Here is a 24,275-nt window from a genome sequence, read left to right as displayed (position 1 = left end):
ATCAATTATGAATTTCTTCTTTTCCACAACATGTTACCTTTCAAAATACAAAACTTTGTTATTATATAAATCCACAAAATGTTTTGATTCTTGGAAAAATGGTTTTAGCTGACTCATTGGTATATACTACAATGCAAGTTGCAAGCAGAAGATACATCTTCATGCTGCTCTTTCTTATTCCTACTTCCCTAAGTACACTTGATGTTGTGTTGATGACTTGATGTCTAAAAGCTGAAATCGAACTTGTTTATATGAAACATGGATAATAAAGCTACAAGAGAAGTTAGCCGATAAACCTTCCTGTTAAATCCCAAGGCCGAGTTTCATATGACTTCCCGATGATGCTTCGTTTGTCACTCACAGTTCCGTCTTCTGTTTCGTACTCTGGAAAGTAATCGATAAATGTTTTTGTGCCTAACTCGTCGACCCCATTGAACAGGAAGTCGCGTAGCAGCTCCTGATTTTGTTTCAAATCATTTTCTTAACATCTTCTTCACAAATTAATGGGGGCAGGGCAACAAGTTGAAACATGAAAAGGGCTCAAATCTTTTGTTATACCTTTGCCTTTGCTTCACCAACTGATCTTTTAAGAAGACCATGTCCAGGATCCTGCAAACACCAAACAAGATTCGCTGTAACAATACAGATAGATACAATCTCTGTTCAAACATGCAAAATTACAAAGGGATATATTTGATTACCTTCTGTGCTCGCCATGTCAGGTATTTGTGTTGTGCTTCACGATTGGCTCTCACCTGAGATGGTTCCATCTCATCCCCCACTTGGATTGTCATCTCAAGCCATGCCTGTGGTAATAAAATTGATAAATTCCTCAGTCATGTTTCCTGTAAAACCTTAGCATTTGGCTGCACACATCACAAGTATATATACCTGATAGTACTCGAGGAACGCAGAGAACAAAGCCTTATGTTTTTCTTGGCTAGACGAAAACCTAGTCCACATCACCAAAGGAGAAAAAAACTTTATGGATTCACCAGTCAATTTCCCTCCCCATGGGAAAGTCTGCAAATAAAACCTCAGATCAGTCTGCAAATATAAGCATTAGGTTTACCTGCAATTGAGTGTTTCTATTAAGTGGTCACCTCAGCATATTTGTGATATATAGACATTATCTTGTTATAATACTTCTCTTGGTAATCTGTCCGGTCAGTTAACTGATGCAGAGGATTGAGATCCCTAAAGAAGAGCATACAGTAAAAATTTGAACATCTAGTGTCTATGTTTGGCCAATACCGAATTGATAACTCCAGCATAACTAGAGAATAAGGTAAAGAAGAAGATAACTTACAACACCACTATGTTCGTGTTAGCAGATGTGAAGAAGTTAGCACAGAATATGGGTGCATCATACTCAGGCTCCATGAAACCGGCAAAGTCAAAGACCTGCACAGTTTACAAACAATCAATCATTCGATGGTAAGGAGATGAGGACTAAAGCAATCAAATTTGTACACAGATAGATACTGCTGCAGTTAAACCTGCATTGTCTCATTCTCGATGGCCATGCTCCGTAAAAGTCTAATCTTTGAAGATTTGAAAGCAAGCATTTGAAGTTCACTTTTCCCATCCAGTCCTGTAATGCTACTATACCTTTCCTGAAACCAGTTTGATGATGATTAGCAAAATTAAAAATCCCAAGGTTTATTCAAGCAGCCTATACAGTAAAGTCATTGGAGCACTCATAAAATATGTCCCAGACTGGAATTAGATAACAGTTTAAACACAAACCAATCAGTTCCCTGTATCCTTGAAACTTGGCATAAGACGAAGACACCATTATCTAAGTATATAGAGCGACCATTACTAACACCACTAGAATCTTTGGTAAGATAATCGATAAGCAAAACAAATCAACTCAATTGACCCAAAATTCACAGTTTGATGATTAGGTAATCCTCTCTCTACAGTAATCGAAACATAAAATGCACAAACCTGGAGAGGTGAAGGTTCAAGAACGATCCTTTTCCTGGTTTCCTCAAAAGCAGACTCTGCGAAATCCTTATACGAGACAGCAGAGACTCTAAATAAGAATCGTTTACTTCTCCTTCTCAAAGTGAAACTGATCTTCTTAGGGCTTTCCGAGATTAGAACAGGTGGGTCTGCTGCTTTGAAGCACGACCCAGTTGAAAATCCAAACTTTATTGATAAAGCCATTACAACACTCACAAACTGATAACCAAAGGTCTCCTCTTTCCTCTGTGTCCCCTTTCCGACCACTATCTTCAATTCTTCATACTGTGACAACTACTGTATTAAAAATATATATTAATGGGGGAATCTCAAAAGACTTTTTTTTTCTTTATATGTTTAAGCCGGTGAGGTTCAAAACGTTTGCTATTCCTCTCTTTTGAGTTTTCTATTCTTTGCGTTGTTCTCTGCAAAGGAATACTACTACTACAATGGCTGAGGGTACAGAGACAGTGAAGCTAAGTCTGAGACTTCTCATAGATGAAGAGAGGAACAGGGTTGTCTTGGCTGAATCTGGTAAGGATTTTGTTGATGTGCTCTTTAGTTTTCTCACGCTTCCCATGGGAACTATAGTCAGATTGCTTGAGAAACATCGGAAATCGCCTCAAGTGGTTGTAGGATGTTTTAACAATATTTACAAAAGCGTTTCAGAGATGGGTCTTGAGAGTTTTCAGACTGAATCATGTAAACAAGTGCTACTGTATCCTAGGAGTGTGAATCATGAAAAGTATGGAAAGATTAAGTTGAAAATAGATGACACCGAGGCTGTCAAGTACTTTGTTTGCCCACGTTTTCACCATGGAGGAGAATCCTGCAGAAGATTTTATAGCATTGAGACATGTGGGTGTGGAGAAATTGTGAACTCGAAGTTGGTCAGTGGATTGATGAATCAGGAGGTTCTGGGACTTGAAGAAGAGCATGTTCAAGGAACTAGTAGCGATGAGATTTTTGTTAGCTATGAGAATTCGTTCGTCATAACGGATGACTTGAAAGTGGCGTTGAGCTCTATGGATTATGTATTGAATACTCTCAGAGGCTTAGGCTATGCAAATGCTCACAAGCTCGGTGAAATTGTTCTTGATGTCGGTTTAAGTGAGGTACTGTATCATTATTACACTTCTGTCGTCATTTGTATATTTACACGTTTTTGTTGAATGTTTGTTTTGTCTGATTGACAGATACTCACTTTGCTGGAATGTTTATTTACTTCTGATGCTTCATTAACCGATACTTTTCTAAGGAAGCAAAGTTCACTGTGCCTGACTAGATCTCGTATACCGCTAAATCCAACTCTGCAAGAATCTGGAGCAGGACCAGACCAAACCATAACATTGAAAGCATTTGTTAGAAAAGTGGACAATAAGATTCTCTGTGTAGAATCTGGAGCAGATTTCATTGATCTTGTATTCACTTTTCTAGCCTTACCACTTGGATCTGTCTGGGACATCTGTGGAGACAATAATATCACTCTTGGTTGTATTGGGAACGTGTTCAGAAGCTTCAAGGGTTTGAACGAAGAAAATGATGATTCCTCGTCGTCTGCCAAGTGTCTGCTTCCTTCATATTATAGTTGCCCAAAACAGTTGCTTGATGTTGTCACTTTGCAAAGAGAAATCTATTATTACAAGTGTCCCAGCCCGGGTGAACCCTTTGGTCGCAGTAGGTTAAGTTTCACGAGAAAGATGCCTGATGGTCTTATTTTTCGTTTCCAACACTTAACGTTCTTGATATGGGAAGTTTTGGGTTTGTGAGGGGATACGCAAGGTATTTGGTTACTGATGATTTGGTCATTAAACTGAAGGACTCGGTTTCGAACATTAGTTTGCTAAAGCTGACAATGCATTTGGCGGAGGAAGATATCAGAGAACAAACGATCACCATTGGAAAATCAGAGGTATGGTTGTTGTCTTCTCTTTTTTTGTGATTAAAGTGTTTGGCCTGGAGGGAATAAATCAGTTTCTAAAAATTGAAACTTTCTTCTATTTCAGGCTATTAGTTTGCTAAGAGCTTCAATGATGACATCCTCGGCTTTAACTAGTTGCTTCTGGAACTTAATCGTGAAGAAGGCCAAAGAAGAAACTTAAGGAAAGAGGATTAGGATAATAAGCAGCGTTTATCAGGGTCCATTTGGATATTTTCGTATGAGGTTCCCAAGTAGTCATCGTGTTCTTCTATATATTATCTTCTAATTTAACTTTTAGTCAACATGTTTATCTTCATGGTGAATAATGAAGTTCATCGAACCTAAGTCAATTTCTTGTGATGGATTGTTTCCAGATGCTAAAACACTGTTATAGTGTTCACCAAGTTTTTGTTAACCTCAACTTAGGGCATCATTAATGGGAGAACTTTTTTTTGTGTTCTTAGATTAAATATATAGTAAAAATAATGTTAGATTAGTTGTTAAGATCATAGGTAAAAAAAAAGGGAGAACTAATTATGGTGTTCTTAGAATAAAGATATAGTGAAATAATATTCATAAACATTTTACAAATTATAAAAACTTATAAAATAACATTTAAATTGCTTACTTATATAAAAGCAATTGTATACTTATAAATTAATATAATATTCTTAAACATTTTACAAATTATAAAAACTTATAAAATAACATTTAAATTGCTTACTTATATAAAAGCAATTGTATACTTATAAATTAATATAATATTCATAAACATTTTACAAATTATAAAAACTTATAAAATAACATTTAAATTGCTTACTTATATAAAAGCAATTGTATACTTATAAATTAATATAATATTCTTAAACATTTTACAAATTATAAAAACTTATAAAATAACATTTAAATTGCTTACTTATATAAAAGCAATTGTATACTTATAAATTAATATAATATTCATAAACATTTTACAAATATAAAAACTTATAAATTAACATTTAAATTGCATACTTATATAAAAGCAATTATATACTTATAAATTAATATAATATTCTTAAACATATTACAATTATAAAAACTTATAAATTAACATTTAAATTGCTTACTTATATAAATGAAATATTTTCTTTTTTTTCAAAAAATCTCGTCCAATCACATGAAGCCACGTCAAATAAGAACTGGACTTAAATCAGTTCTACATTAAAAACTAAAAAAAAGTGTTCTAAGCCACTATTCATTATTTTTATAATTTTTTTGGGCTTAGAACACCCTTGGTGTTCTCCCATTAATGATGGCCTTACAGTTCCATGGACTAAATAGTGAATTACAATACGAATGGGATGTTTTTATGTAAAACTGTAAAATGTAGGGACTCATGTGTAAGGTTTTGGTGCTTTTCCTTTTCTAATTATGCTAAGTTGGCTTGTACGTGGGTCTTGTTATATAAAGACCCCTTATGATTTGGGTTCAGCCTCCAACAATTAACCTAATTCGCAGCCTCCATCTTCCTCTTCCTTTTTTTTTTGCTTTTACTCGTTTCCTTAACCTACAATGGCTACAAGTGCGAATACAATGGCTACAAGTGCGAAGTTTAGCTTGAAACTTCTCGTCGATGAGAAGAAAAACAAAGTTGTGTTGGCTGAGGCCGGTCAAGATTTTGTGGATGTGCTCTTCGGTCTCATGACACTCCCAATGGGGACTATTGCAAGATTGTTGGCGAAGCATCAGAAGCTACCACAATTCCTAGGTTGTTATAAGAATCTTAATCGAAGTGTTTCAGATATGGTCATTGATGATTTTGAGACCGAGGCTTGCAAGAGTATGTTGCTGTCTCCCAAGAGTTCGCATGAGATCCATTGCAGAAGACTCACGCTAAATATCGATGATACTCAGGCCACAAATTTCTACGTGTGCCCTAAATTGTATGAGAGCGATTCTTGCAAGGCATACACCAATTTTTGCTCCTCTAGGTGTAGGTGTGGATCATTGATGAACATTCGGGTTCGGCTCCCAGAAGATGAGCAAGTTATAGGCTCCATAGGAAATGCTGTAGATGGAGTGTTTGTCAGCTGTAGATCCTCTTTCATTATCACAGATGATTTGAAAGTGATGTTGAACTCTATTGATGAATTAGTGAAGGTGCTCAATGGCCTAGGCTATCCAAATTTAAGCGAGTTGCAGGAAATGGTCCTTGATGTTGGCTCTGACGAGGTACTATATGGTTTTCTGTATTTTTTTATTTTTTAAGCTCTTCATGCATGTATATCTAATCTAATCCAAATGCAGGTGCTAACTCTACTGGGGAATTTATTCGCTTCAGAGTCTCCCTTAACAAGTACATTCCTCAGGAAACAGTGCATGCCAACGATGCTTACATGGCCCCCTCCACCTATGTTAAAAACCGGACGAGCAGAACAGGGCAGAGAATGCTATATTAAAACGTTTGTTGGAAAGTCAGATAGAAAGATTCTTTATGCTGAGTGCAGTGAAGACTTCATTGATTCTCTTCTCACTTTTCTTGTTCTCCCTCTTGAGTCAGCGTCTTCGCTCTCCAATAACAATACCATATTGGGATGTGTCAAGAATTTGTGCAGATGTGAATGTAGAAGAGAGTTGCCTTACCGTTGTTGTCTTCCAGCTTATTATACTTGCAGTAAGAATCTGCTTGATATTGCTAGCTGCTCGTCAGGAGCATATGAATGTTTAATTCCCAAGAGGTGTTTCACTACCTCGCTTTGCAAATTCTCAAAACGGATTGAAAGATCTGTTCTTGAAAAAGGTGACAAAGTTGTTGCTTTGAGTCCTATGGATCCAAAGGATTCAAAGTCTTGCTCTTCAATGATAGTTGATACTGGGTTTGTCAAGAGAAATACTAAATTCATCGTCTCTGATGATCTGGTTATCACTCCAATGAACAAATTTTCAACCATTGGCCTGTTAAAGAAGATGGAGATTAACATGAAAGACATCGAGGCTCGGCCGATTTGCATTAAGAAAGCAGAGGTATGCTAAATCTGAATTTTTTTCTTTAATGATACCTTTTCTGCATCTGTTTATCTGCTTGAATTTGTGAACCTGCTTTATTTTTATTCTTTTGCAGCTCATCAATATATTGAGTGCCTCCTTGATTTCGTCCTCTGCTTTAACCAACGGTCTCTCGTCCTTACTTGCAAAGAAGCCAAAGATAGAAACTTGAGTTCAGTTTGAAACGAAACAGGGCTTTGCTTTTCCTATGTTGTTGAAGACATTCAAGCTAGCAGTTTGGTTTTGATGCTCTTCTTCTCTATGTTTCATTTCGTTTTGGTTTTTTTTTTTTTTCCTGTCTAGATATTCTCAGACTAATGGTTTTAAGTGTTTTGTTGATTATCTTCCTAAATAAAACTTGTCTTGTCTTGCATTTGCTTAATCAAAACACCTATTTCATTAAACATCTGTCTAGCTTCTACTGTAGGCTATCAGTTTGTTAAGAGCTTCCGTGATGACATCCTCGCATTTAACTACTTGTTTACGGAACGTAATCACGAAGAAGGCCAAAGAAGAAACTTAAGGGATGAAAATGTGGATAAGTCGATGTTTCATCTGGTTATAAGCACAAGTTTATGGTTTTCGAGGAACCGTTGTTACCGCCTTACAGACCAAAAGTTTTTGTTGCTGAAAACATTTAGGCTAACAGTTTGCTTTTTGATACTCCTTTTCTCAATGTTTCACTTCGAATTGGGGTTGTTTTTTGTATCCTCAGATTAATGGTTTTAAGTATTTTGCGATTATCATCCTAAACATACAACTTTTGTTTTACATCGCTCCATCACAACTTAAGGCTCTGAAGTTGACTCTGTTTTTGAAGACAGACCCTTGTGGCTTTTAGGTTTTAAGAAACATTCTTTATAACTTGATGGGAACATGCAATGACGGGATGATAAATAGGTTTTAGGGTCTTAAGCCTGGTCATAAGTGTTGTTACCATCTCAAATTCTCATTAGAATTAAAGGATAACGTTTTTTCTGCAAGTTAAACCAATACAAGGTTCAGAATTATTCAGATCCACGAAGACTTATCAATTATTATCGACCCAAACACACATCAGAGGAAACACAAACGAAATAAGATAAGCAAAAGGGCCCTATGGGACACAGGAAAATTCCATAGTTGATGAAGCTTGGCCTTGAAGACGGCGTAATCAGAGAAAAGGTTTGTCCCTAAGGTGTAGGAGGCAACGTTGTCTCTCTTGAGTACTCTGAGGGATTGGTAATAACTCATGTCGGGGCCCCTGAAAAACTTTCCAGCCTTTTCATACATGGACGTGTAAAACCCGCAACAAAATAGCTACCTTTTCAGCGTTCTGAGTGCACCATTGTCCAATCCAAGCCACCGCCTTCTCCCTCGTGTCCATGCTCCTCAGGTGAGTAGGCGCGTTGTGAACGGTCACTACCTCTGTTGGCGTCGCAGCTGAGAAATTCTCCAGATATGATAGCATCTCATCAAGAGCCTCCCACTTGACCTCATCATCGAAGATAGGCGACAGAGTTGCTAAAAGGGTTCTGTAGGTTAGGGCTTTACTAACCTCATCTTCAATGGCGGGGAGCCTAACTGCAACGCTCCCAACACCTTCTTCTAGATTTTGTTCAAGAATCAAGATATTGAAGTAGTTTAAGATGAACGTTTCAGAATGAAGTCAGAATGCTAATTATTATAAATGAGGAATTCAATTGGAGATTAATAGAATCTTGGCATTGGGACATGTATATTAGTCACACGGCCATAGGGAAGCATAAAGGTCAAAACTTTCTGGGTTCCGATGTTTGAATCATTACTTTTCATTAAATATCAGAATACACGAAACCTTTTCAGTTTCATAACCGATGTTTCTTCAATATATAGTAGAGGCAAAAACTCATGTTCTTACTGTCAAATTGTATAACCTGAAGTCTCTGATCAATTACTTTTCTCTTCCTTGTTTGTTTGTTTTCCTTCACGTCCAATGGCTAAAACTTTTAGCTTGAAACTTCTGATTGATGAGAAGATAAACAAAGTTGTGTTGGCTGAGGCTGATCAGGATTTTGTTGATGTGCTCATTAGTCTTTTGACTCTCCCTATGGGTAAAATCGCTAGTTTGCTTAAGAATCACACGACGGTCCTAGGTTGCTTTAAAAACCTTAACAAAAGTGTTGCAGATATGGCCATTGATCATTTTAACACTGAAGCTTGCAAGAGCATGTTGCTCTATCCGAAGAGTACTAAGGAGATTCATTGCAGAAGGCTCAAGTTGAACTTGAATGATACTGATGATGCTACAAGGTTCTATATGTGCCCGGAATTTTTTACGGCTCGTTCATGCACCAAAGAATATAGAAATTTTAGCACCTCGAGATGCAGTTGTGGAGAACGGATGAGTCGTGAGATTCATATCCCAGAAGCAGATCAAGTTGGAGAAGTGATAGGAGATAATGCAGATGGAGTATTTGTCAGTTGCAGATCTTCATTCATTGTGACTGATGATCTGAAAGTGTCACTGAACTCTATTGGTGATATAATGAAAGTTCTTAAGGATTCAGGGTATCTCTGTTTTAGTGATCTACGAGAAACACTACTTGATGTAGGGTTCGAAGAGGTACTTTAGCTTTTTCTCATCTTTGTTATTTTCTTATTTTAGTACATAACGCTCTTATTATCTAATCTTAATCCTAATTCAGGTGCTGACTCTACTGGGATGTTTATTCACTTCGGAAACTCCCTTAACATGCGCATTCCTCAAGAAACAATGCTTGCCAAAGATGCAGAAAATGCTATCCCCACCTGTGCCAAAAACGGACAGTGTAGAACCATGCAGAGTGTTCTCTGTCAAAGTTTTTGTGAAAAAGTTTGATAGGGTGATTCTTTATGCTGAGTGTAATGAAGACTTCATTGAATCACTTCTTACTTTTCTGATTCTCCCTCTTGAGTTGGCGTGCTCATTGTCCAATAACAATACCATTTTGGGATGTGTCGGAAATTTGTGCAGAAGCCCGTGTAGAAGAGCGTCTGCATCCAATTTTTGTCAAATCCCTGATTATTATGCGTGCATTAACAACAATAATCTGTTTGGTTATGTCTGCTACAGCTCACTAACGTATGAATGCTTAGTTCCTCCTTCCGTTTTATCGAGTTATAGTTTCGCCAGGTATTTTAGAAGACCTCTGCTCCCACGAAGTTTCAAACTTGTGAGTGTGTGTCCAGTTAACCCAAAAGTAAAGTCTGGAAGTTCACCAATATATGAGACTGGGTTTATGAAGAAGAATACTAAGTTCATCGTCTCTAATGATCTTACCATAACTCCCATGAATTCATCTTCAACCATTGGCTTGCTTAAGAAGATGGAGGTTGATTTCAGCGATCTTGAGGAGCATCAAATTAGTATTTCTAAAGCAGAGGTATGCTTGTAATATTGCACTTCTTTTCTATTCTTTTTTGCCTCAGGGGAATTGTTTAAGTTACTGAATTTTTCTGTTGCAGCTCATCAACATTCTCAGAGCTTCGTTGATCTCTTCCTCTGCATTAACTAATGGTCTCTCAAGCTTGCTCCTGAAGAAACCGAAGGAAGAAACTTAAAACTCCATGAAAAAAAATACAACCTGAAGAGTCTTGATGGAGTCGCCTCTGTTTCTGAAGATTCTATCTTGCATCTTTTGGATTCTAAAGCATTATTTCAACTTTTCAAGCTTTATTTTCTATCCTTTTGTTTTTACAAGGCTTCAGATTTTAGTTTGAGCTTGATGCTCTTCTTCTGTATGCACTTCGTTTTGTGGCTTTTAAGCGTTGCCCTAGTAATTAATACATTTTGTTCTGTCTTATCAATGTTTATTTCTTAACTATATGCATCACAGATTTGCAAAACCAGAGTATTAGCCCATATTGAATACAGATAGTTTTCTCCCTAATCGATGCACTCTGTTTGAAAGATTACATTTCCTTGGGACATGATTCCAAATCTCATACGGGTCATGGGGAACTGTAAAGGTTTCTCTATGTTATTGGTTTCATTAATGGTTATTGACTGTCACATCATATGAAACCCCTCTTGGCACTGGATAGAGAGGAAATATCAATGCAGTGATTAAAGCAGCCGTAGATGCTAAGTTTAAAATTACTGGAGGTAAGTGGGCGGCTTCTTCACTAATCGATGCAATTTTTATGGAAAATATACACAACATCTGGGAAATATATATTAAACTCATGCGGACATAGGAAACCGCAAAGGTTTATAGGATAATTATTGTAATTGAAGATATACGTTGTGACACATCTCAAAATATATTTATATATAATAGGGGGAGATCACTGGAATCGTCACTCAGACACAACAGTTTACCTTAAACACCAGTTAGTTGATTTTTTCTTTCTTTTTTGTATCTTCCCTTGATCTTTTGATGGCTAAGAACGTTGCAAAACCGAAGTTTAGCTTGAGGCTTCTCATCGATGAGGAGAAAAACCGAGTCGTTTTGGCTGAAGCTGGGAAGGATTTTGTTGATGTACTCTGTAGTCTTTTGACTCTCCCTATGGGTACAATTGTAAGGTTGCTGGAGAAGCATCAGAACCCACAGTCTTCAATCGTTGGTTGTTTCCACAACCTTTACAAAAGTGTTTCAGACATGGACGTTGACAACTTCGAGACTCAAAGTGGTAAGAATTTCCTGCTGTATCCACGGAGTGCTAAGGCGAGTCACTGCAGAAATCTAAAGCTGAACATAGATGACACTGAGGTGACAAAGTTCTTTGTCTGTCCGAATTTCATATCTACTGAAGCATGCTGTAAGGTATACAGCAATGTTAGCACCTCGAGGTGTCGTTGTGGAAGCTCAATGACTTGCGAGATTCAGGTTGAAAGAGAAAAAGATGGTGATGGTTGTTTAGGAGATAAAGCTGATGGAGTATTTCTCAGCTGCCGAACGTCATTTATCATCACTGATGATCTGAAAGTGGCACTGAACTCTATGGGTCTTGTACTGAACGTCCTCAATGACCTTGGCTATGCTGGTTTTGATAAGCTTCAAGAAATGGTTATTGATGTTGGTTTTGAAGAGGTACTTGTCTTTCTTTTTATTATTTTGTACTTTGCTTAATTACTACTTTGTCATTTAGTCTTTAATCTTCTGTGTATTGTTTTAAAACGCAGGTGCTTACTTTGTTAGGGTGTATTTTTACTTCGGAATCTCCCTTGACAGACACATTCCTGAGGAAAAACTGTATGTCCAAGAAGCGTAAAATCTCCATTGGTGCAAGAAAGTAAAGTTGCAGGAGATGCAGATGAGCTTATATCTTTGAAAGTTTACGTTAGAAAGACAGACGGGGTGATTCTTTATGCTGAGTGCAGAGAAGATTTCGTTGATTTTCTTTTCACTTTTCTTGCCATACCGCTTGAGTTTGCTTGGGAGCTTTCCGTTGACAGTATGAATATGGGCTGCGTTGGTAATCTCTGCAGAAGCGTGAAAGATTTGAGCTTTGAGAAGCAGAATGAAACCACTGTTTCCAAATGCGTGCTTCCTTATTTTTATAATTTCAGGGTCAGGGCACAACTTCTAGATGTTGTTATCCAGGAAACACCAGAATATGAATGCTTGGTTAGTTGTTATGGCGGTACTGGCAGAAACATGCTCTTTAAAGAGATAGAGAACAAGGTTCTTTCGAGCGGTGAAAGAATTGCGAAGTTAATCTCAGTGGATTCAAAATCAAAGGACACTTCGGATTCTGCTAGTTTTGGACTTGTGAAGGGAGAAACGAATTTCATAGTGTCTGATGATCTAGTTGTCACTCCTATGAACTGTTCATCAACAATCTCCTTGTTAAGCAAGCTGCAAATGACCATTGGTGACATCGAGGAGCAAGTAATTCGCGTTGGCAAAGCTGAGGTATGATTCCCTCTGTTCCCTCTACATTAATTTTCAACTCTCTGATAGTTTTTGAGAAAAATATTCTTAATTTGTTTTGAAACAACTTGTGTTGCAGGCCACTAGCTTACTAAGAGCTTCCTTGATCACAACCTCAGCGTTAACCAACGGTCTCTCAAGCTATCTCTCGGAGATGGACCATCCTAAAGAAGAAACTCAATCAACATCCAAGATTCTGAAGTCTGACAAACCCAATGAAGCCCCTAAAGAAGAAACTCAAGCAACGTCCAAGATTCAAAAGTCTGACAAGCCCAATGAAGCTTGGCAGCTTCTGTAGCCATGTACTTCTTTAAATTTCAAGTGTTCTGTTTTCTTGTTTTGCTGCAAAATCTTTGAGAACATGTCTTTTGTTTGGTTGTGCACCATTTGCTTTTTTTTTTTTTTTTTTTTTTTTTTTTGTACCAATATAGCCAAAATACATTTATCTTCTAAGTGATACAGAAAATGTCTCCACAAACTCACAAGTACAAAACTTTACAAGTGAATCAAAAGTATCAGTAATTCATCATCATCATCCATTCACACGGCTTTTTCCCAGCCGCTCTTTGCCGCCAAGCGTTTGGATTATAGCTTCCAAGAGTTTAATCTCGTTATCACGTTTGGAATCTGTTCTTGCATACCTAGAATTTTACTTCGTAATATCCATAGAAACCTTAATTAAACAGCTCAAGGAATAGAGAGAAATGGATTTGACTCCATAGTCAAATCATCGGTACACAACACTGAAGCAGCTTTGGTTTTTTTTCTTCTTTCAGTATGTCAAACGTTGTCGTTTGATTGGCAAAGGTTTTAAGTTTTAACGTTACTTATCTCTAAATCCATTCAAAGTTTAGTTTGGTTAATCGGCTCTATGTTCCGGCCATGTAATTTTTTGTTGACCAATTAGATGGGCTTTTGTTGAGACCAAAGTCATATAAACGTGGCCCATACGTCTCTTTTTATTTTTTTTGGTCTCATTAGAGAGTCTCTTCTGAGTTATATACCCTAAGGCAGCTCGATTTATCTAAAGCCCTAAATCTCGCCGGAAATCTTAAAAGACGCGATTTTTCTTAACGCCATTTGAGATTCCCTTACAGTCTTTGAGGTCCAGGAGATAGCGAATTCGTTAGTGGGTGTTGAAAATGGAGGAAGAGAACGAAGTGGTGACGACGTTTGTAGAACTTGGTGTGCGTGAGGAGCTTGTGAGAGATTGGGATGGAAGAACCCTTCCAAAATTCAAGCCGAAGCCCTTCCTTATGCTCTTGAAGGTATAAGGCCTTTTGTGCGGTTACACTCTTTTTATCTGTTTAATACTTTTGTGATGATGATTCCTGCTCATTGATGTTTTATATATTGTTTTGAGGTTCCGAGATTTGAATTTTGTGATTATTAGGGTTTATTATAGCATGCAACTAATTGAATCTGATGTTTATTTAATGTCTCTGTTCGTTCAGGGAAAGATGTTATTGGACTCGCGCAAACTGGTTCTGGTAAAACTGGAGCCTTTGCGATTCCTATATTGCAAGCACTTCTTGAGTATGTTTATGATTCTGAGCCTAAGAAAGGACGTAGACCTGATCCTGCCTTCTTCGCTTGTGTTTTATCTCCAACTCGGTATGACAGTTTCTTCTAGCGCTTACTTACTTTGTTTGCTCATTCTTGTTGGATTTGATTTTTTTTAATTTTTCTGTGTTCCTTCCTCTCCAGAGAGCTTGCAATCCAGATTGCTGAGCAGTTTGAAGCTTTAGGAGCTGATATAAGTCTTAGGTGTGCTGTGGTAAGCTCATGTTTTAACCATAATTTAAATTTTAAATCTTCCTCTTGTAGCACAATAGTTGAATAGGTTTACAACTACATAATACGTCGTTTTCAGCTTGTTGGAGGTGTAGACAGGATGCAACAAACTATTGCTCTTGGGAAACGGCCTCATGTTATTGTACTTTTCTGTTTTAATCTTATGGTCATTTGTTTTGGTAACTGCACTTATCGTAAGTGTGAATCTAGCAACTAACTATGGTATGTTGTGTCTTTAGGTTGCAACACCTGGTCGTCTCTGGGATCATATGTCTGACACAAAAGGCTTTTCTCTGAAATCTTTGAAATATCTGGTATACTAATGCTTATCTTTATTGGTCTTTTTCGTTTTTGGTTTAGCCTTTTCTTGGATCGTATCAATTTCTTATCTACTTCAACAGGTTCTTGATGAAGCAGATAGGCTGCTGAATGAAGATTTTGAGAAATCTCTTAACCAGATTTTGGATGAGATCCCTCGTGAACGTAAAACACTTCTTTTTTCAGCGACTATGACTACAAAGGTAGGAACCTTTCTTGACAGTGTTTTGGTTATGATCGATCAAACTTTCTCTCTTATCTTTTGGAGTGGATGATCTAAACGAACCATTGATTATTATTTAAGTCTCTGATTTTGTTTTGTCCTTCTAGGTTCGAAAACTTCAAAGGGCATGTTTGAGGAATCCTGTGAAGGTATGGAAACACGAAATGACTTTTTTCTTTTTTCTCACAGCTATCATTGTTGGGGGTATAACAGTTGTCTGTTCGTTGCTTTCCTCCAGATTGAAGCTGCCTCCAAATATTCCACAGTCGATACTCTTAAGCAGTATTATCTGTTTGTTCCCGCGGAATACAAGGTATCCTATTTGCATCACAGAGCTTAGTAAAATACTCATACATTGATGTTTTGAGATTTGTTTTTGTTCCTAGCTAAAAGATTGATGTTGTAGATTTAATAATTAAAAAGTGTTTTCCACATGGCATGTTATCTGAAGGATTTATATTTTTTCTTTTTATTACAAACTTAATTGTATATTAATCTATAAATATAAATTTTAACTTTTTCTTAGTAATTGTGAATTTGTCAAAACATGAGAGTAGATATTATTAGCAAACACATAAGAGGTTTTATCTTCTTCAACTATATAATTAGCTTATTTTTATTCACTTTATAACAGGATTGCTATCTTGTTTACATTCTAAGTGAAATGCCTGAATCAACATCAATGATTTTCACCCGAACATGCGATGGTACTCGTTTTTTGGCTTTGGTGCTTCGGAGCCTTGGTTTTAGAGCCATTCCTATCAGTGGTCAAATGACTCAGGTAAATGATGATGCAGTAGTCCTATTTCTAAACATTTCTCGAATTGTTTTTTCTCAGTTTTCTTTTGAAATATTCACAGTCAAAGAGACTGGGAGCTTTGAATAAGTTCAAAGCACGGGAATGTAATATCTTGGTTTGTACCGATGTGGCTAGTAGAGGGCTCGATATCCCATCAGTTGATGTGGTTATCAACTATGACATTCCCACAAATTCAAAGGTTAGCCCTTTTCTTTCGTCAGATGAATATGATTTTTTTCTTTCTTTCTTGTTTCTCATGAATATTGAGATTACACACTGTTTGGTTCATAGGATTACATCCATAGAGTGGGAAGAACCGCTCGTGCTGGACGTTCTGGTGTCGGGATATCACTTGTAACCCAGTATCAGATCGAATGGTATAAACAAATAGAAAAACTCATTGGTAAGTAAAATAACTTGCAAGATACATTTTTATTATTTTGTTCTCTCTTGGGATACAAACATTTGACTATGTTTCGATGCTCAGGCAAAGAGCTACCAAAATATCCTGCTGAGGAAGGCGAAGTCTTATCATTTTTGGAGAGACTTCAAGAAGCCAAAAGGTTATCTGCAATGGTATATCTACTCATCAGCACTTTTACTACTACATGTAAAAAAGGGTTAGGTTTTTTTTTGCTTTTTAACTTGAATTTAATAATAGAGCTAATGTGTTTGTGGCAATTTATGTTATATAGGACATGAAAGAATCAGGAGGTTGGAAGAAGAGAAGGGGAGAAGATGATGAAGTGAGTGAGAGGTTCTTGGGAGGTAACAGAGGTGGCAAATACAAGAAATCTTTTAAGAAGTTCAAACGATAAAAATGGCTCTGTTTCTTTTGTTTTTCAGTAACTCACCAAAGTTTTGAATTCAAGTTTCCATTTGAACTTGGGAAAAATTAATCAATTTTGTACTCGTAATTTGTATTTTCTTTTCTTTGTTGCTTAAAGACTTAAATTATACTATGAATAATTTTTTCCTAAAAGGTTTAAAAAGCTATGGTGTCTGTTCTTGGTGTCTCTAACAGCTCTTTGTAAATTCACTTCGTAATCTCCCTGGACACACAGACTCATTCCTGAATTTTACTTTTTTTTTTCTCAACATCAACTATTCATTATCCAAAGCAATACAACCAAATCAAATGTACATAACATTCATCTCCATAGACTTGGACCAAATGCAATAGATCGATCTAGTATCACCCTGAATCACTATGCGGATTCAACGCTGCATAACCGAGAAACATTGCATTTTTTAACCACAACAAGATAGATAACACACCACGACTCGGTGTGAAATCATCTTTTAAACCACTTAAATTGACCATTTGACACGAAAACAACAACTAACTTCAGAGAAGACCAAATCCTATACTGAAGAACAAAACAATTCTTAACTATTAGAACCTCATGATCAGCGTGTAGAACTTGTCCCAATAGTATCAACACCAAAGGCGCAACTTGAGAAAAGCTTGGTTATTTAGAAAAATGCAAAAAAAGTAAGACAACAATTGTCTTTTTTTTTTTTTGAGAATTCACAATGGTTACAAGTTAGTCCAAATAATTATATATAATTTTGGCAATAAAATTTGGACTTTTGCATCAAAAGCAAACAGTAAATTTGGGTCTGTATATTCTCCAAAACATTTGGTACAAATTAATCCTCATAAAAACGTGAAAAAGGTTCTGTTATTATTCATTTATTTTATCAATGGATTATTTCGTATCTTTTCATTATTTTTGGTTACCAAATAAGTTTTTGCTTCGACTGGCCAGTATATAAATTAAAAAGACTTGGGTCTGATTCTCTCTCTCTCTCTCTCTCACCTTTCTCAACTACTCTCTCTCTCTCTCTCTCTCTCTCTTCCTTTTGTGTATTTCCTCTCTCTCTCTCTCTCTAGGGTTTCGATTTCAATTTTTTTTTTCCACTGAACCCGCGATTGAACTGAACCCTTCACCCTCCTTCGCCATCTCAGGTTGATTTAACGGAGAGCTTACTTGTTTCAAAGAGCCCATGTATGTTGTTTCTCCGATTCTCCCGAAGCTTTGTGTTCGTTAGGTGATTTGATTCCTCAGATATATTTGGATGCTCTTAGGGTGAGTTTTCTCACTTGTTATAGTGTTACGCCTTGATTTGGTGTCGCGATGCTTTCGAGTAGAGGACTAATTTGAAATGTCCGGCTGAGATTTCGTTGATTCGTCGCTTCTAGGGTTTTTTTTTATATTTTTTTTAATTTGGTGGTAGTCGAGTAAAGTGGAAGAAAGGAACATAGACTATGTGGATCTCTTGCTCTGATTTTGACCTTATTTGCTTCAATTTTACGGCTCTGTTTCTCGCTATTGAGATAATTGGAAAAATAATTTTGAGTTTGCCTTTTATCTCGCGGCTACTGATATCTTGCTTTTATCATGCCTTCAGATATTATTTAGGTAGCTGCTTGCAGAGGAATGAGGTTTTAGGTTAATGCTGTTCATTTTCCCGTGAATGGTTGCTACGATGGACTTAAATGCTTCACCCCAACCCGAAGAAGACGACGAACCCTATGTCAGACATCTAGAAGACTATTCTTCCAGGGATGACCGGATAGAGTCTGCAGTTGAAATCGCTAGACGGGTACTATTGATTTTTCAGCAGCACTCAACATTGATTGATCTAGTCACTATATAATGCAGGACACTTCAGAAAAACAATTAACTAATAATTGATCCCCACTTGTATATAATTTTTATCTGAGGATTTATTTTCTTGTGTTTATTGTTTCAGGAACGTGAAGAGAGAAGGAAACGAATGAGATATGACAAGCCAACACATAACTCTCAGCCAGTTTTCCGTGATCAATATTATCAGAATCGAAATACTAAAGCTTATGATAGATACAAGATCCCTCAAGGTGATATTTCTTTGCTGAGTAAATGCTTATTACGTATCTTTACTCCCAATTATAAACGGCTTTTTGGCTGAAAAACTTTTAGCTAGTTTGTGTTCTTTTCTTTTCCTTTTAGGCCATTTCTGTAAATAAGGTGACTCTTTGACAGCCTGTCTGATATCACAGGTTGGCTAGATTGCCCACCTTCTGGGCATGAGATAGGATTACTCGTTCCGTCAAAAGTTCCCCTGAATGAATCTTACAATAATCATGTCCCTCCTGGAAGTAGATACTCGTTTAAACAGGTGATCCATAACCAGAGGATAGCTGGGAGAAAGGTAATTTGTGGAATTCTTTGTCCTTGCTTTGTTTAAAATATGAGTGTGTATCATTGATTGTCTATGCAACGCTGGTATGTCCGTGATCTAAGTTGTCGTGTATTGTCTCTGTCTTTTTCAGCTTGGTCTGGTGATTGATTTGACAAACACAAATCGTTACTATTCGACGACAGACTTAAAGAAAGAAGGCATAAAGCATGTGAAGGTATACGGATTACATACTATTCTAACCCATATCCTTCGGGACGGCTGTAGCAGATTGCTTTATCTTTAGTTTTATTTGCTTGTAGATTGCATGCAAGGGTCGTGATGCAGTGCCAGATAATGTGTCTGTCAACACGTTTGTCAATGAGGTATATTTTTTTTTTGTAGCCAAAATGAATCATGAATGTTTACCTGATGTCGTATATAATTTTCTTGTAAAATCAATTTTGTCTACTGTTAGTTTCTCATTAAAGAAACTGTCTTCAGGTTAATCAGTTTGTCCTAAATCTAAAACACTCAAAAAAGTATATTCTCGTCCACTGCACACATGGGCATAATCGGACAGGGTTTATGATAGTTCATTATCTTATGCGATCTGGGCCGATGAATGTTACACAGGTGATTATTTTTCACTTCTCTTGTTGTATTTGTGCACTATATGTACCTCCTAAGAGCAAAAGGATCAGGATCTTATATCACTATTGTTTCTATCAGGCATTAAAAATCTTTTCCGATGCCCGCCCACCTGGGATCTATAAACCAGACTACATTGATGCTTTATACTCGTTTTATCACGAAATAAAACCTGAAAGCGTCATTTGCCCATCAACTCCCGAGTGGAAGCGGTCTACTGAGCTTGATTTAAATGGTGAAGCTTTGCCATATGATGATGATGATGATGGCGGTCCGGCTGGTCCTGTGCAAGTAAGCTCAGTGTTAACTAACGATTGTTTATTTAGCAGATCACTTATATACATAAACCGTCATTCCAATGATTTTCTTACACGTTTGTTTAAGCTTCAGACTTGTCTTTCCTTGTTAGCTCAGCGCAACCATCTGAAAAGTAGCTTAGTGTTAAATTTCAGCATCACAATCATTGTTTCTGTGCCATTTTACGTTTTAGTAGTGATCTTTGAATATAATGATTTTCCCTTAAGAAATATAACCTCTGAGATGTGTTAAGGTAGGTTCTATAGCCCGCGAATCAATTTATCAGGAATTTAGTTATTGGTGCATATTGATGGGTTCAGTTGAGTCTATCCATGGCTGATAAAACTCATAAAGTGGTCATCTGGTTTTCTTACTTATATGGTGGTTTTATGTATAATTGTTGTCTTACTGCCTTATGCTTTCAGGAGGAAAGCCATCAGGTGGATGTCAAAATGTCAAATGATGACGTTCTAGGTGATGAAATACCCCCTGACCAGGAGGAAGGTTACCGGCAGTTCTTTTATAAGATGCTATCGCTGAATATTGGGGTAGGAAATTTGAAATCTTGTTATAGGTTGTTCACATAGAATTTTATGTAGTTAAATTTATGATATCTAACACTGTGATATTCAATTTCAATTCGCTTTTGTATGATTGCCTTTTATCTTGCGATCTATGTCTCTTAATTTTGTTGTTGCACATCCTTATAATGCTACTTGAGAAAATTACAGAAGTAGATTGTGGTAACTTGAAATTATAACGTCATCTTGATCATCTTGGCATCGTTGTTTGCTGAATATGAAAGAAAGTTTTCCTTGGGCTAATAGGCACTTTTCCACTGACTATGGTTTCGTTATGAATTGGTTTCTGCTACAGCTTTTGTATAGTGTGCTTTAAGTTTCATGTTTTCGTTTATTAATTTTTCTCTCTCTCTTTTTCATTGGCGCAATCTAATCTAGGGAAGAGGATGTTCACAATTTCCAGGTTCACACCCTGTCTCCTTAAACAGGTATGAATCTCTGCGTAACTGTTTGTAGCTCATGTCAAGAGATGATTGACCTAATGCATCCCCTTAGTTCGGGATCAATTTGTTCATTTCGTTTGCGGTACTTTACTCCTAATTTTTTTGGACATTTGTGGTAAAACAGGGAAAATTTGCAACTCTTGAGGCAGCGGTACTATTATGCCACATGGAAAGCTGATGGAACTCGATATATGATGCTGCTAACCATGGATGGATGTTACTTAGTGGATAGAAGCTTTAGATTCCGGAGAGTTCAGATGCGGTTCCCCTTCAGGCACCCAACTGAAGTGAGTAATTTTCCACCTTTGTTGGTGAAATTGTGTATTGAATCTAAACAGAACTAGAGATTTTCCTTACTTTTTTGTTTTTGGTTGCCAGGGCATATCTGATAAAGTGCACCATTTTACATTGCTTGATGGAGAAATGATAATTGATACCTTGCCAGATAAACAAAAGCAGGAGAGGAGATACTTAATATATGATATGGTAGCAATCAACGGCCAATCAGTTGTAGAGGTTGGAACTGACATTATTTTATTTCTGTGATCGATAATGGTTGGATTGGTGTTTCCCTTGTTTTTCATTATTACTGGAATCTCAAGCTCTTTATTCTCAAGATCTGAGTATGTATTGAGGCACATCGTAAATACTGTAGCTTCCATTATCCTCATAATAGAATATTAGAACATTCGAGAAATTAAGCAGTAGTAAGGCCGGGCTTCCTGTCATGATTATCTTAGAGTGTTTGATGTTTTTCATATCTGATTTTCTCGAGATGCAATAAATATTTTAGCAATTGTGAACATATATGATCCCTATGCTAGAGCATCTGACTCCGGTGGTGCTTATTCCATGCAAATAAGTTGCATCATTTTCGCAGTTGTTCAGTATTCTTTGTTGCTGACTGTTAACCTTGACATTCTGTTTACCAACATACACATCTGTCAGTAGTATATATCAACGAGTTGTGTTTGGCTTGCTGAATCATGTGTCAATTGCTTGAGATACTAATAGAAAGTTTCACAATTCAAAAATGGACCAGCGGCCTTTCTATGAAAGATGGAAGATGCTTGAGAAGGAGGTGATAGACCCCCGTAATCATGAGAAGGCCAGAAGTCATATCTACAGATATGATCTTGAGCCTTTTAGGGTGCGTACTAAGAGTTATAATTCTTTTCTCATGCCATTTTTTCCATATTTATCTTTTTCCTTGTATAAATTGTTCATGAAGCTGATAATTATTGTCTTACGTAGGTGCGGAGAAAAGACTTTTGGTTGCTTTCTGCGGTTGAGAAGGTTTTGAAAGGTTTCATACCATCACTTTCACATGAAGCCGACGGTCTAATCTTTCAGGTAACCATGAGAGTGAAGAGGGTCTCTCATAAAAGCCACTGTTTGTTTTTATACAAATGCAAAGATGTGAAGTTTTAGTTTTAGTGCAGTGTATATTGTCTCTCAAATAAAATATCTAAAATCGAATTCTCTGTTAACAGGGCTGGGATGATCCTTATGTTCCCCGTACCCATGAAGGTCTGTTGAAGTGGAAGTATCCAGAGATGAACTCGGTTGACTTTTTATACGAGCAAGATGAGAGTGGCCGCGGAATGCTATCCTTGTTTGAAAGAGGGAAGAAGAAGCATATGGATGGGAATTCTGTTGTTTTTAGAGGAGGTATGTGTATGTATAGTGAAATATCTGCTTATTATTATTAGTAGGAAAAACTGTCAATCATAACTTACTCCATTAAAGAACTACAAGCTTCTAATACTGAAACTGCAACAGATGATTCGGACTCTGCCGAGTACTCTGGGAAGATCGTAGAGTGTTCTTGGGATCAGGAAGAGAAAGTCTGGGTTAGCATGAGGGTCAGGGTCGATAAATCAACGCCGAATGATATCAACACTTATAGAAAGGTCAGTACTTCTTTTCATAACCTCTCTGTATATATACTTGATGGTATTCTTTATATTCATATCCCCAGTGGTTGCATTATTGGTTGACGGTCATACTTTGCTAACATTTTGTTCTGTCTTTCGAGTTTCTGTCGTATTCAATTCCATCTAACGGGTTTCTTGCTGTCTTATTTGTTTTTTCTACTGAAAAACATCCTTCAGCTAGTTTATTTACCGATTAACATATCAGTGTACCATCTTATATAAATTTGTATGTTTATTTCATCTTCCATGACCAAAGAAGAGTTTCTAAAACCATTGTGGATGTAAAAAATAGGTGATGAGAAGCATAAAGGACAACATCACAGAGGAAGTGTTGCTGCAGGAAATAAGAGAGATCATCCGTTTGCCTATGTATGCGGACCGTATTCAAATGGATAGCAAAGCTGCGCGGCGCAGATGAAACAATGTCTGTTTGTTTCTCTCAAAACATGCAACAAGCTGGGATCAAGAAGAAGACATCCGTGGATCGCTGGTTATGCTTTCGCTACTCTTGTTTGCAAATCCCGGGTACTTCTATACTAACATTGTACGTAAGAAGAAAGAAAGGAACTCTGCAATTTCTCGAATGTGTAAGAAATCCCGGTTTCGAGGAGGTTTTAGGATTTATTATGAATCAAAATTCCGTTTGGGATATTTGATGATGGTTTTAGCTCTAAAAGGTGTGTTTACTCTTCTAAGTGATTCATCATATGTTTTAGATGGAGAAGCTGTTTGTAATAGTACTTAGGAAAGGGATAATGTTGTAATTTTTTAGTATTAGTGTCATATTATTATTATTGGTTGGTTCTCTATTTTACTTGACAGAATCAAAAGACTGATAGACAAATATCATCATCATTCCTAGTGTCGTATGTGTGATCAATCATTTGATATGAATCGTTTACAAATATTTTTTAATCACATCCTCTTGCAAATCGATGATATAACAGAGCGGTGAAAATGTTTTAAGCATCGACCTGCCTTTGGTCTCTCGTTTCCAGGGGATTAGATATACTGTGAGAGCCTATGTATGTGGGGGCCGTACTCCGCACGTATTCAAATGGATAGCAAAGCTGCACGCCGCAGACAAACAACGTCTGTTTGTTTCTGTCAATACACATCAAAGCTGAATATTCAAGGACAAAGACATTTCACTTTTACTTCACTTCTTTGCAAATCCCTGGGTGCTTCTTCTATACTTTACATTGTAACGTAAGAAGAAAGAATGAAGGAACTATGCATCTCTCGAATGTGTAAAGAATCCCGGGATATGTG

The 24,275-nt window shown here is 36.9% G+C and overlaps 6 protein-coding genes and 2 pseudogenes across 13 annotated transcripts; 6 read left to right on the top strand and 2 right to left on the bottom strand.

Moving 5' to 3' along the window:
* Positions 1-38: 38 nt before the first annotated feature.
* On the bottom strand, positions 39-2,385 carry LOC104764610 (phytochromobilin:ferredoxin oxidoreductase, chloroplastic-like). 2 transcript variants are annotated; one of them, XR_015591709.1, is made up of 8 exons: positions 1,954-2,286; positions 1,500-1,616; positions 1,310-1,404; positions 1,073-1,197; positions 892-952; positions 702-806; positions 559-609; positions 39-457 (listed from the first exon to the last, which is right to left on the bottom strand). XR_015591709.1 is itself a non-coding variant. In XM_010488174.3 (8 exons), the coding sequence occupies exons 1-8, from the start codon at positions 2,173-2,175 to the stop codon at positions 284-286; spliced, it is 990 nt and encodes a 329-aa protein (XP_010486476.1). In that variant the 5' UTR covers positions 2,176-2,385; the 3' UTR covers positions 39-283. The 2 variants fall into 2 exon arrangements, 1 of the variants encoding a protein (XP_010486476.1); XM_010488174.3 differs by having other exon boundaries at positions 892-1,023; positions 1,104-1,197; positions 1,954-2,385.
* LOC104764609 (uncharacterized) lies at positions 2,339-4,138 on the top strand (annotated as a pseudogene).
* A 1,183-nt stretch (positions 4,139-5,321) lies between these two features.
* Positions 5,322-7,320, top strand: LOC104764608 (uncharacterized). The gene is made up of 3 exons (XM_010488173.3): positions 5,322-6,103; positions 6,179-6,895; positions 6,993-7,320. Exons 1-3 carry the CDS (start codon positions 5,444-5,446, stop codon positions 7,086-7,088), a joined length of 1,473 nt encoding a protein of 490 aa, XP_010486475.1. The 5' UTR covers positions 5,322-5,443; the 3' UTR covers positions 7,089-7,320.
* Positions 7,321-7,972: 652 nt separating this feature from the next.
* On the bottom strand, positions 7,973-8,710 carry LOC147920112 (uncharacterized). Its single transcript, XM_087503129.1, has 3 exons — positions 8,704-8,710; positions 8,220-8,503; positions 7,973-8,176 (listed from the first exon to the last, which is right to left on the bottom strand). The coding sequence occupies exons 1-3, from the start codon at positions 8,708-8,710 to the stop codon at positions 7,973-7,975; spliced, it is 495 nt and encodes a 164-aa protein (XP_087359255.1).
* Positions 7,978-10,746, top strand: LOC104767386 (uncharacterized). Its single transcript, XM_010491420.2, has 3 exons — positions 7,978-9,500; positions 9,583-10,299; positions 10,382-10,746. Exons 1-3 carry the CDS (start codon positions 8,871-8,873, stop codon positions 10,475-10,477), a joined length of 1,443 nt encoding a protein of 480 aa, XP_010489722.1. The 5' UTR covers positions 7,978-8,870; the 3' UTR covers positions 10,478-10,746.
* Positions 10,747-11,295: 549 nt separating this feature from the next.
* Positions 11,296-13,090, top strand: LOC104767385 (uncharacterized; annotated as a pseudogene).
* Positions 13,091-13,799: 709 nt separating this feature from the next.
* Positions 13,800-16,922, top strand: LOC104767384 (DEAD-box ATP-dependent RNA helicase 10-like). Its single transcript, XM_087503104.1, has 13 exons — positions 13,800-14,060; positions 14,247-14,406; positions 14,500-14,569; positions 14,666-14,728; positions 14,826-14,900; positions 14,988-15,107; positions 15,235-15,276; positions 15,366-15,440; positions 15,762-15,908; positions 15,988-16,125; positions 16,218-16,329; positions 16,414-16,502; positions 16,622-16,922. The coding sequence occupies exons 4-13, from the start codon at positions 14,687-14,689 to the stop codon at positions 16,742-16,744; spliced, it is 963 nt and encodes a 320-aa protein (XP_087359230.1). The 5' UTR covers positions 13,800-14,060; positions 14,247-14,406; positions 14,500-14,569; positions 14,666-14,686; the 3' UTR covers positions 16,745-16,922.
* A 737-nt stretch (positions 16,923-17,659) lies between these two features.
* LOC104764607 (uncharacterized) lies at positions 17,660-23,797 on the top strand. 7 transcript variants are annotated; one of them, XM_019241295.2, is made up of 18 exons: positions 17,693-17,796; positions 17,899-18,019; positions 18,342-18,536; positions 18,687-18,813; positions 18,976-19,127; positions 19,249-19,332; positions 19,418-19,480; positions 19,599-19,730; positions 19,827-20,036; positions 20,468-20,590; positions 21,002-21,051; positions 21,191-21,353; positions 21,445-21,582; positions 22,109-22,216; positions 22,321-22,419; positions 22,560-22,737; positions 22,849-22,979; positions 23,296-23,797. In XM_019241295.2, exons 3-18 carry the CDS (start codon positions 18,408-18,410, stop codon positions 23,419-23,421), a joined length of 2,013 nt encoding a protein of 670 aa, XP_019096840.1. In that variant the 5' UTR covers positions 17,693-17,796; positions 17,899-18,019; positions 18,342-18,407; the 3' UTR covers positions 23,422-23,797. The 7 variants fall into 7 exon arrangements, 5 of the variants coding, with proteins under 5 accessions (XP_087356962.1, XP_019096840.1, XP_010486474.1 ...); XM_087500835.1 differs by having other exon boundaries at positions 17,778-17,796; positions 17,899-17,981; XM_087500836.1 differs by having other exon boundaries at positions 17,660-18,019.
* Positions 23,798-24,275: the final 478 nt, after the last annotated feature.

Source organism: Camelina sativa, chromosome 19, assembly GCF_030686135.1.
Source record: "Camelina sativa cultivar CO46 ecotype springtype chromosome 19, ASM3068613v1".
Lineage (NCBI taxonomy): Eukaryota > Viridiplantae > Streptophyta > Magnoliopsida > Brassicales > Brassicaceae > Camelina > Camelina sativa.
Note: the sequence above shows the minus strand (reverse complement) of the source record. Positions and strands in the feature narration are given on the sequence as shown.